At 34.9% G+C, this 13313-nt stretch overlaps 1 protein-coding gene across 1 annotated transcript in view; it reads left to right on the top strand.

The window, feature by feature from the left end:
* The window catches only part of TBC1D32 (TBC1 domain family member 32), a 201163-nt gene that overhangs the window by 152266 nt on the left and 35584 nt on the right, over positions 1–13313 (top strand). Inside the window, 1 exon segment of the mRNA XM_030316251.1 lies at positions 3442–3525. Within this exon segment, the coding sequence (XP_030172111.1) occupies positions 3442–3525 (84 nt within the window).

Below are 13313 nucleotides of genomic sequence, written 5' to 3'. Positions count from 1 at the left end.
TTTTAATTTTTTTCAACGTTTATTTTTGAAAGATAGAGACAGAGCATGAGCAGGGGAGGGGCAGAGAGAGAGATGGAGACACAGAATCCGAAGCAAGTTCCAGGCTCTGAGTTGTCAGCACAGAGCTGGACGCGGGGCTCGAACTCATGAATGATGAAATCATGACCTGAGATGAAATCGGACACTTAACCGACTGAGCCACCCAGGCGCCCCAGAAGAAACAACATCTTACCTACAGGGGAAAATCAATACTGTTGATTTCTCACCAGAAAAGATGGAGGACAGAGGGAGTAGTGTGACATTCAAGCACTGAAAATAGTCTTCAGGAATAGAAAATCAAGACATTTTCAGATGAAGAATTTGTCAAAGCAGACCTATTCTAAATGAAGGGATAAAGGAAGTTATCTCTGTACTGTCCTCACAACTTTCTGAATCTATAATTATATAAAGTAAATTTTCTTTAAAAATATAGAGGAAAGAATGAATATAAGCTACTTGAGAACATTGAAAAGGCAAGTACCACATGTAGATTAGTTTTTAGTATTATTCCATGACTATAGCCTATCTCTCAAAATATTTGGAACTGCCTAGTGCTGTTCATAAGGGTTGCTGGGCAAAATGAATATACTGTATTGGAACCAGTAGAAATCCAGAACCTTCTTCAGATAGTTTGGTAATGCCATTTTTGCATATGATGTCTAGAATTACTTTATCTAAAAGCTCTCAATGTATGGATCTAATAGCATAATTTTGCATTTTAAGATCAGTACTTCCCAGAAAATAGTGTGCTTTGTAAACACCTGCAATTAGTCTGGTGGCTATTAAGTTTCAAATCATATTGTGTTTACCTCCCTCACAGATGTGATAAAGAATTTTCCCAGTTCATGGAGTTTGTTTAGGTGTCTGTCTGATGGCTAACCCTGATTTGGGGCATAGGATTCAAAGAATTGTTTAGCAGTATGCTGTGACTTTTCTCATTAATTCAAACATTTTACTTGGGTGCATAACACATAGCAAACATATCATTGTACTAAAATGAGAATGATTATAATTTTAAATGAATATTTCCACTTTAAAACTAACTTTTTATATAACCTTTGCTACTCATGTGTATCTCACCTCTTATTTGTATCATTGAATTCAGAATGATTGTTTCTAAAATTCATCAAGATACTCTTAAAAAATTATAATCTCAAGAGACAATATTAAGTGACATAAACACATGGAGGTTGAAAGCTCTCACCTAAGGGTTATTATTTATGTATAGATTCATAGATAAAAAAACTTTGAAAGATTTTTCTGTGAGTGAGAGAATTTATCCTTCTGCCTGTGAAGATAGAACCCTTAAACAACTAGAAGTTCAAATAATTGTCAATACTGGTGCCCTTTCTGATCCTCAACAATTACATTCTCATACTTTTTAATACTTACTTTAATTTGAAATCATAATATGAGTAGAATTCAGTAAATTTTGTTTTTACCTTAAGGCATTAAAATATTGTGATACATGACTTATCAGAGCTACAGTTATTGGAAAGCACATGTTGTTATTCCTATTTGATTTACATTTTTCACATGTTGAACACTAATTTTCTTTGTGACTTATGTGCTTAAAATGTACTTGGATATGAAAAAGAGACCATTTGATTAATATAAATCAGAGTCAATATCCTGAATGTAATACATAGTTTAAAAGGTGACTTGGGGCACCTGGGTGGCTCAGTTGTTTGAGCAACTGACTTCGGCTCTGGTCATTATCTCACAGCTCGTGAGTTCGAGCCCCATGTCAGGGCTCTGTGCTGACAGCTTGTAGCCTGGAGCATGCCTCAGATTCTGTGTCTCTCTCTCTTTCTGCCCCTAACCCACTTGCATTCTGTCTCTGTCTCTCTCAAAAATATATAAACATTAAAAAAAATTTTTTTAAAGGTGACTTAAACTTGCTTGCTAAATATACATGTATAAGCATGTAAGTTGCTTTAAAGATACATTTCTTTCCAGCAAAATAATTCTGGATTCTATATTAAGTATAATTCAACTGGTTATATACATTTTGAGGATAATAAATTCAAACACAGTGGCATATCTATGTGGCATTGTCAGAGAAAAGCTAACTTTTTTTTTTTGCTCAGTTCTGTACTGTTCCACTAGTAGAAAGGCATTTCTTCCTATTTTTTTTTAATTTTTTTAACGTTTTATTTATTTTTGAGACAAAGAGAGACAGAGCATGAACGGGGAGGGTCAGAGAGAGGGAGACACAGAATCTGAAACAGGCTCCAGGCTCTGAGCTGTCAGCACAGAGCCCGACACGGGGCTCGAACTCACAGACCGTGAGATCATGACCTGAGCTGAAGTTGGACGCTTAACCGACTGAGCCACCCAGGTGCCCCTCTTCCTATTTTTTTAAATATGAACTTTATTTTTTAGAGCAACTTTAGATTCGCAGCAAAATTCAGCAGAAAGTACAGAATTCCCATATACATTCTATGCCTGCATATATGCACAACTTTCCCCACTATAAATATCTCACATCAGAGTGATACCCTTGTTACAATCAATGAACCTACATTGACACATCATTGTCTCCCAAAGTACATAGTTTATATTAGGGTTCATTCCTAGTGTTTGTACATCCTATGAATTTTTTTTAGTGTTTATTTTTTGAGAGAGAGAAAGCACACGCATGTGAGTGGGGGAGGGGTGGGGGAGGGGGACAGAAGATCTGAAGTGGGCTCTGTACTGAAAGCAATGAACCTAATGCGAGGCTCAAACTCATGAACCAGGAGATCATGACCTGAGTCGAAGTCAGATGCTTAAACAACTGAGCCACCCAGGTGCCGTGTACATTTTATCAATTTTAACAAATGTATAATGGGGGAGATTTATCATACAGAAGAGTATCATTGCCCTAAAATTCCTGTTTTCTGCCAGTGCATCTTACCCTTTGCCCAGTTGCTGGCAAGCTTACTTTTGATCCAGTTGTCTTGAACATATATAAAGTTGCAAAGTGTCTAAAACACCTAACATGTCCTGGTTTTGAAAGAGGAGAACTGTCCCTTGACTGTGGTCCTGGAGTTCAGATATTTTTTTTTTTTTTGTATGTGTGAATAATGATAAGATATTATAGCCTAATTAGTGATGATTTTCTTTCTGTATCGAAATCATTTAGCAAGTTCTGAAGTAATCCGTAGAGAATCTAAAGATAACATGATTCTTTTCCAGTTTTACATTGAATAGGTTCTCAGTGAAGCAATTAAAATTTAATTTACATTGGAAACATTGTTATGAATATTAAAGTGGTATGTGTTTTGAATTGGACCCCCTTAAGAGTGTAACTGTGAAGAAGTTCAGATGACTTTTATCTACTAGTCTGTGACTTTAGAGATGTATTATCATGTATATTCTTAACCTTTAATATCCTAATTATTCTCTTGTTTATTACAGCTTTACCAGAATTGCTTGAAAAATTTGTGCTTCATCTCTCTGAAAGCCCATCTGAATGTTACTTCCCCTCAGTGGAATATACAGGTACGTTTTAAACATCTTGAATTTTGAAAAGTACTTAATTATCTAAAAAATAGATAATATTTCATAGAGCTAATTAGATTAAAAATACGCACAAACTTGCATCTTAAAAATCTCTCACTTGGTGTTATGGATAATCTAGATATCTTTCAGTCTCTTCTGTGCAAATGTGTGAGTTTTCTTATAACTTTCTAACTCCTTTCTGAGCTCTTTTTTTTCCTATCTACCCATCAAAAGTTATTTTCCTTTAAGGCAGTGTCTTCTCTTCTGATTCTATTCACTGTCCTCTAGTGATCTCATTTGTTTGTACGATTTTACCTCCTTTATATATTGATAACTTCTGATTCACATCCTCCATTCAAAGATCAACTATAAGCTTCATTGTGGTATTCCCAGCTACTTGATAGGTAAATATCACCTAGAGGTGCTATGGAAGCCCTCAAACTTGAAATGTCCAACAGGGCCCTCACCTTATCAGACCTTATTGATATGTACTCTTTTTCTACATTGTCTATTTTGGTGGGCAGTACTACTGTCCACCTAAACCAGAAACTGAGTAAATCCACATTTTATGTGGATTTAAGTCCACATTTTCTTCCCAATTACCAAACCATGTTAATTCTGTGTTCTTAATAGATCTCAAGTGTATCTACTTAATTGATTTCTTTGTTCAGGCCACCATTACTTCTTGCCTTGAGTATTACAACAACCTCTTTTCCTGGTGTTGCTGATTAGAATCTGATTTCTCTTCAAAGGTATTCTTTGTGCTGCTCTCAGAGTGATCTTTGAAGTGTGAATCTGAACCATTCATTCCTGTATTCCCTGGAAGATCACCATTGACCATTGCATAAAGTCTAAGCTTCTTATAAAACCTAAGGCCTTATGTTATCCTTCCCTTTTCTTCCTCTCCAGCATCATGTCTTTCTCTCCTTGCCTTTTATTTATTTTTCAGGAACCCTAAACTATTAGTACGGTCAACTTCTCCTTCCCCCACCCAAATACACACTCGTTTATTAAATGGATATCGTTCTCTAGTATTTAGTAGAATTTTTCTAAGCATTTAAGCACAGCAGGAAACAAAAGAAGGAGAAAATCTTGCCTTCTGGTGGGAGCACAGACAATAAAGAAATAAATGTTTCAGTATATCAAATAATATGATAGCGAATGAGAAATACACAGCAGGGAAGAGGGCTACAGAGTGCTATTTGGGCACGAAGGTTACATTATTAAATCATGTTCAGACTAGCAGAAGTTGGGGGCAAGATAAGTAGATATTTTCAGGGGAGGAGAATTCCAGCTAGTGACCAGGAAGGAGACATGAGTGTCTGAACACAAGTATAGGAGAAGCATTGTAGGTATTGAAGGCATACAGGGAAGGATGATAGAGGGCTTTTGAAAGTCACTGTAGCATCTTGAACATAGGAACACATCCTCAGACTTACACAAAAATCACTATGGTGGCTGTGTTGAGAAAAGACTGAAGGGAGGACAAAGGACTAAAGCAGGAAGATGGATTAGGAGGCTATTGAGAAGATGCAGGTGAAAAATGGTAATAGTCTGGATGAGGCTGTCAGTGGGAGATAGAAATATTTGGATCCTTGGTATATTTTGATTAGAGAGCCAACAGAATTGAGTAACAGATTGACTATGGAATGTAAGAGAAAGGAAGGAATTAAAGACTCTAAGTTATTGATCCAAACCACTGGAAGGATGAGATTATCATACACTGATATGGGGGAGAAATAGGTTTGAGAGAGGGGGTGAAGAGCTTGATTTTATGTTATGTTTTGAATGCTTGTTATACATTTAAATAGATAATGTTTTTTACACTGGATTGGATATTTGAATCTAGCATTTAGGGGAAAAATGTGAGCTGGAAATATAAATTGCTAAATCATCAGCTTCATATACAAAGCCAATATGCATCTCTGTCATATCTTTCTCACATTCTGACTTAATGTCTAATTCTTCATGTGACAGTAAACTCCTATAGGGTAGTTTCCATATCTTATCTATCATATCTTCTGCAACTAGAATGGCAGTATTAAGAAATATTTGACAAATAAAAGAATGGCTAAAAGAATGAAGGAGGGGGGCTTCATAAATTATGTCAATCAGTTTGTCTTAATTTTAGTAGGCAATAGATGAAATCCTTTGAGATTTCTGAGCAGAAGCCTTACTTGATTCATCTGTACTTTAGGAAGATTATTTTAGTGACTGTGTAAAGGATGAAGTAGAGTGAAATCTGCCAAAGGTGAATATCCAGAATGGGAGGGTTGGTAAACAAAGAGATAGTGAACATAGCAGAGATGTAGCAAAGACTCATGATTAATAGATAATCAAGAGATATTGCTCCTCTTCCTCATTACGGTGGCATGACTCCTCTGTTTGCTGGAGAAATTATCATTTAAATATTTATTCAAGTTAGACACTGTACATCATATTTACCTAAAAATATTTACTTCCAGTCTGGGCCAGCCTATCCCTCTGACTCTATTACCACTATCAAAGACCTCCCGTGCATTCATGTCACTGAACCTTTGTTCTGCCTCTTCCTCCTGAATGAGCTTTCCTCTCCCCGTGACACCCATAGGATAATGTCCAACTCAACTGTAAAGTTGCAGCTACAATGTTCCCTTCCCTCTTACTAAGTAGATGTTCCTCCTCTGTGCTCATTATTATATTCACTTTAAACTACTATTTTGATATTTGTTGTATGTGGCTAGTTTCAATTATCCCATTAGGTCTCAAACTCCTTTGTATCTTTAATATAGTATTTGATATATTTTTATTAAAATAAATACATATACTGTAACATAATTATCTGTATTCACACAAATACATCTGTATAACAATTCTAAATATATTGGTAATTGCATATACACATATGAACATACACCTAATTATTTACACAGTAACCTTTAATGCAGGTTTGGCAAAGGGGTGAAATAGAACATAAGAAAATGAGAACAAAGAAATGAGAGGAAAATATAAGGTAGTATTAAACAGAAATTTAGGTAGATGAAGGGAATTGATACATATTGAGCACCTCTTATGAGCTAAGTAGTATGTTGAGGTACTTGATGTGTGTTCTTTATTCAACCCTATGAATAACTACACTTTGCAGTAGGCATAATCATCACATTTAAAATCAGGCAATTGAAGTACAGAGGAAAGAAAACAAATTGTGAAGAGAATTTTGCAGAAGACTATTTGTGAAGAAAATGATAACTTTATGAATAAGCCTGGAAATGTATGTGAAAACATACAGGGATTAATGGTCATGTCTGTGACTAAGAGAGGAAACAAGAAATGGTAATTATGGAGAGATTTGTGTGGCCATTCCCTAGTCTTCAGTATAATCTCCAATTTCTGCAGCTATCCTTGGCACATTGTTGGGTCACATTTTCTGTAGATATGTTTTATAAATCATCTAATACTTAACAAGACTAATTGCTCAATATGTACACATTCATTGCCCTGTATTAAATTTCTCAATTATGCTGAGGGAGATTTCAGATGGCTTTTTTGGATGTATGATCGAGGCAGATAAACTCCAAATGTGAATTTAAATTCTTTAAAGGCTCCTGCTGAACAGCTGTCCACTGGAGTTTTAGAGTACAGCCAAAAATAAGGTAGCTTCTTATTTATTGATTGTACAGTATATATTATGATAGGGTAAGCTTATTGCTAACATCATTTTCTTCCCATAGCTTTAGATATCCTTACCCTTCATCATTTATTGTTTTGGCTAGTGAATCAATGGTTTCCTATTATAAAATTTCACTCTATTTACTTTAAATAAATAAAAACCATGTTTTGATATAAAAGATGTTTCAAATCAAATGCTGGATAGATATATTCATTGGTTTTTTTCATGTTTCTTGAAATGAGAAATTGTCTTTTTAAAAATGACAGCTTGCTTAAACCCTAAGGTAGCTGAAATTAGAATAACACAATCATCCATCTGTTGTTAGTTCCCTCAGGATTTCAATCCATTATAAAATTTGCAAATCTGGAAAAATCAGATTAGTTTAGCCATTTATCCCCTTAAAGAAAAAGGAATGAACAAATTTCTGCACAATTGCAGTTTGTACATCTATATAGGTATCTTTCCAAATCTTAAGTGATGTCAATTTTTTCTTGGTTTAATTCCCTGGAATGAGTTGGGGATTTTTTTTCCTACTGTAATTGCTTCTTTAAATGAGAAATATACCTTTAAAGGTAGTAATTATTTTTAATGTTAGGACTTTACTCTTTATGCTTTTAATCAAAAAGTTGGAAAGAAATCAGAAAATATTGCATTGTTTCACCTTTTGACTATTAAAATACTTTTAACCTTAATATATATAAACACATTTTCTACCTTCTTTGGCATTCAGCAAATATGCTCTTTTCTATCTTACATTTAGGGAGCATGTTTGTGAGTACACTTGATAATTGCAAGGAAATATATAACATGGATTACATGTCCTCAAAAGAGGGGAAATAGTAATACAATCATGAATTAAGTAAATTGCAGCATTTAGTAAGAGAAAATAAAGAAAACTGGTATTTTCCAGCTCACTATTTTATTTCAGGCAATATGCCTTTAATTATGGTATTTAAATTGGGTTATTATCAAATGAGGGGTTTTGTTTCAAGTGCCACAGGTTTTCAGTGGAAAGAGTGATCAGAGTTGACTAGTGCCATCATGGAGGATAAGAGGAAGAAGTGATAATGGAGCAGAAAGAGTGGCATCAGTGTGGCCTGCTGGGCTATTACAGCTGAAAAAACTAGAAAGGGAGACTTGCAGGAAAGGGTCATTGCATAGAGACCTGGAAAGAAAATTCCTTTTTTTCCCCCAAATAATGCTGATTATACCAATTAGGAGACTGAGACTCACAATAGCTTGGCCACAAGAAGTTGAATTTTATGTCAGTAAGAATTGAATAAAATGGATAGTTACAACCACATGTTAAAAGAGAAGCAACAGAGTCTGCAGACTGTCTCTGGGGAAGGAAGGAGGTAGGAGAGAGTATACCGATTGGTTGACTCCTTTGGATGGTGAGAGTTCTTTGACTTTATAACAAATACAGCAGGGCTTTCAGAAGAATCCGTAAACAACAAAGCGGTAACTGCTTCTCTAACCATGGAAATGTACTCCAGTGGAGAAGTTCTTTACTCTTCTAAAAATTAATTTTTTCCACGTTAGCCAAGTGCCAGGCGGAATAGATTTCATATCTTCTACTACTGCTCTGTGTGCTAGCTTGCAAACCAAAAACAGAACATAATTCATTACCAGAGTGAGCAATTTCAGTCAATATTAAGCCAATTTTTCCAACTCTTTTTGTTCTGAGACCGTTGTGTTTACAATTAAATTGATTGGTTATTTCAAATAGTTAATACTGTGACTGAATTGACATTAAGTAGGGTAACTATGATGCTACAGGTGTCATTGGTTGATTTTTTATCAGCAACATGTTTTTCATAGTGACTCCAGGGAGTAGGAACTATATCGTCCATTTGTTACTTAATTTCAATATACAGAAAATATTTTTAAATCCATATCCATTTACATCTCTACCTTGTTCCATTTGATATGAAGTATAATTTCTTGTTCATTCATTTATTCATTTTTCTACTCATTCACTCAGTGTTTATTAAGCACCTATTATGTATCTCACACATAGATGCGCATGTTTCAATAAGTCATTGGGTACCAGTGATACATCAGAATCCCATGAAGACATATATTTTTATCATTGAATTTTATTTTACCCCATCAATTTTGCTTTATTTCTGAGGATTTTAATTATTGCTTCATAAATTGTATTTAGTCCAGGTTGCATATAACAAAAGATTATTTCAGTGAACTTTTGTAGTCCCAAGATCCATTTCTGTTTGTCAAGTTGTCATATATCAAACAAATTTAAAATTGAAGTGGCTCTGTAAATAAAATATTTAGTAAATAGTTAACTATTTTCTGACTTCTTTATTCCTGTTTTGAAACTTTATTTTTTTCAGTGGGGCTTTATTCACACTAATGTCACCTATGTGTATTTAATATTACTGTTTTCATTTATTGGGTTTTTTTTTTTTAATGTTTATGTATCTTCAGAGAGAGAGAGCCAGAGAGCGTGCACACACATGTGCGAGTAGGGGGTGAGGCAGAGAGAGAGAGAGGGGAGAGAGAATATCCCAAGCAGGCTCCATGGTTAGGATGGAGCTGATGTAGGTCCTGAGCTCACGAACCATGAGATCATGACCTGAGCCAAAATCAAGATTCAGACGCTTAACTGATTGAACCACCAAGGGCGCTCTATTATTAGTGTTTTCTTAGAATGGGTATTTGATGTTTGTTTTGGTATGTTTAATACCCTCCCCCATATTCTCATTTAAACGCCTCTTTGATTATTTAACTACTACATTCTTAAAAATGAAATTTGTGTGGTGGACTATTCCTGTCCAATTTTAACTGTAGCTAAACTTCACCTTTTTTCCTTTAAATGTTGATCTCCAGTTCAGTGCACAAGGAATAAGCTGTAGCGGTCTTTAAAAATACAAATGACTGGACATTCACTCTTAGCAAACTCCTTCAGTAGTCTGGAGTGGAGTCTGTTTATCTTTACTTTTAAAAGGCTGAGAGAAATTTGATGAACAGCCATAATTGGGAACAATTATCTGTTGAAATGTGCAGAATTCAGTTTTTACTCAATATACAGCATCATAAACTTTTAGAAAAGGCATAGATCGGGAAATTATTTACACAATCCCAGAAGAGGTAAAAGGACTCCTCAGGCAGACAGCTAGATCACTCTGGAAGTACTCTTTCCTTATATGGGGAAGAACTAAGAACCCGAACCTCATATAACATGGAGTATCATAGTCCTTTTGGGTAACTCACTCACCTTGATCCTTAACTATTCCATTCTTCACTGATACAGATGTCAGCATCTTCTGCTACAGAAGATGTACAGAATTCGATAGCATCAGGAATGCTCCTTATTAGTACCCTTAGCCCACTGTACACTCCTCCTATTAAGATATTTAGCTGTATGATACTTTCAAAAGAGAAACATTAGTATTATAAGCACATAGATCTGTATGTAGATGAAGATAAATATTTCTCATGTTTAGTCCAATTTTATATGTACTAGAATTCTAAGCATTATTGTCTAAGTAAAAATTGTTCTGGTAATAGTTTATAAAAATCAATCTTTTAGATAAGTGGAATTCATAGAGAGAAGTATGTTCAATGTTATGAAAAATTCCCAAACCATTTTCCAGAATAGTTGTACCATTTTACACTCTAACCAACAGTGTATGACAGTTCCAATTGCTCTTTATTCTTACCAACACTCGGTATTTTCAGTCTTAAATTTTAGCTATTTTAGTAGGTGTGCAGTAGTATCTCCATGTGGTTTTAATTTACATTTTCCTGATGATTAATGGTGTTGGATACATCTCTTCTTTTGAGATGTCTATCCAAGTATTTTGTTTCCTATCCACCTCAACATTTTTATATGGGTTTCATGACTTCTTATGTTTGAGTTATAGGTGGTGGTTATAGATTATGGATATGATCCTTTCTCTAATTTATGCTGCAGGTATTTTCTTCCATTGTGTAGTTATTTCCTTAATGGTGTCTTTTGATGAATGAAAGTCCACCTTTAAGAAGCAGAAAGAGAAATCAAGGAATTGATCCAATGTACAACTGCACCAAAACCCATAAGATACCTAGGAGTAAACCCAACCAAAGAAGTGAAAGATCTGTACTCTGAAAACTATAGAACACTTATGAAAGAAATTGAAGATGACACAGAAATGGAAAAACATTCCATGCTCATGGATTGGAAGAACAAACATTGCTAAAATGTCTATACTGCCCAGAGCAATCCACACATTTAATGGAATCCCTACCAATAAGACCAGCATTTTTCACAGAGCTAGAATAAACAATCCTAAAATTTGTATGGAACCACAAAGACCCTGAATAGCCAAAGCAATCTTGAAAAACAAATGCAAAGCTGGGGGCATCAGACTTCAAACTGTATTACAAAGCTGTAGTCATCAAGATAGTATGGTACTCACACAAAAACAGACACATAGATCAATGTAACAGAATAGAAAGCCCAGAAATGGACCCACAACTATATGGGCAGCTAATTTTTGACAAAGTGGGATATAATATCCAATGGGAAAAAGACAGTTACTTCAACAAATGGTTTTGGGACAACTGGAGAGCAACATGCAGAAGAATGAAACTGGACCACTTTCTTTCACAATATACAATAATAAATACAAAATTGATGAAAGACCTAAATGTGAGATAGGAAACCATCAAAATCATAGAGGAGAACACAGGCAGCAACTTTTTACTAGACATGTCTCCAGAGGCAAGGGAAACAAAAGCAAATGCAAACTATTAGAACTTCATCAAGATAAAAAGCTTCTGCACAGCGAAGGAACAATCACCAAACTAAAAGGCAACCTACAGAATGGGAGAAGATATTTGCAAATGAAATATGTGATAAAGGGTTAGTATTCAAAATCTATAAAGAATTTATCAAACTCAGCACCCCAAAAATAAATATTTCAGTTAAGAAATGGGCAGAAGACATGAACATTTTTCCAAAGAAAACATCCAGATGGCTAACAGACACATGAAAAGATGCTCAATATCACTGATCATCAGGGAAATCCGTATCAACCATGATGAGATACCACTTTGCATCTGTCAGAATGGTTAAAATTAATAACTTGGGGGAAACAACAGATGCAAACCATAAGAGACTTAACTATAGAGAACAAACAGGGTGGATGGAGGGGAGATAGGTGGAGAATAAGTTAAATGGTATTCGGTATTAAGGAGGGTACTTGTGTTGAGCACTGTGTGTTCTGTGTAAGTGATGAATCACTAAGTTTTACTCCTGAAGCCAATATTACACTATATGTTAACTAACAAGAATTTAAATAAAAATTTGAAAAATAAAGTCAAATTTTGATGAAGTCCAACTTACCAATTTTTCTTCTGTGGGCAGTACTTTCAGGGTTCTGTTCAGAAAATCTTTGTTTACATTAAAGCCATAAAGATAGTCTTCTGTACTTCATAGGTTAAAACTTTATAGTTTTAACTGCAGGTTTATAATCTGTTTTGAGTTATTCATTATGTGGTATGAGGTAAGAGTTTACACCTTTTCCCCCCTGATATCTAGTTCCCACACAATTAATTGAAAAGCTTTTTACCTCGTTGAATTATTTTGTACATTTTGTCAAGACTTAATTAAGTGTATAAGTAGGAGTATACAATTTGCTTGTTCCTATTCTTAGGGGAAAGGATGGATTTGATAGATTTTTGAATGTTAAACTAACTTTGCATTTTTCAGATGAACTCTTCTTAATCATGATACTTTATTCTTTTTTTTTTTAAGTTTTTTTTTTAAGGTGATTTATTTATTTTTTTTTTTTAATTTTTTTTTTCAACGTTTATTTATTTTTGGGACAGAGAGAGACAGAGCATGAACGGGGGAGGGGCAGAGAGAGAGGGAGACAGAAACGGAAACAGGCTCCAGGCTCTGAGCCATCAGCCCAGAGCCTGACGCAGGGCTCGAACTCACAGACCGCGAGATCGTGACCTGGCTGAAGTCGGACGCTTAACCGACTGCGCCACCCAGGTGCCCCGATACTTTATTCTTTTAATATATTGCTGAATTTGGCTAATATTTTTTAAATATTTTTTTCTATTTATATTCATGTGCAATATTAGTCATTAGTTTTCTTTAATGTCTTTGCATCTTTTGGGGTCATGG

The sequence above is a fragment of the Lynx canadensis genome, chromosome B2, assembly GCF_007474595.2.
Source record: "Lynx canadensis isolate LIC74 chromosome B2, mLynCan4.pri.v2, whole genome shotgun sequence".
Classification (NCBI taxonomy): Eukaryota; Metazoa; Chordata; class Mammalia; order Carnivora; family Felidae; genus Lynx; species Lynx canadensis.
Note: the sequence above shows the minus strand (reverse complement) of the source record. Positions and strands in the feature narration are given on the sequence as shown.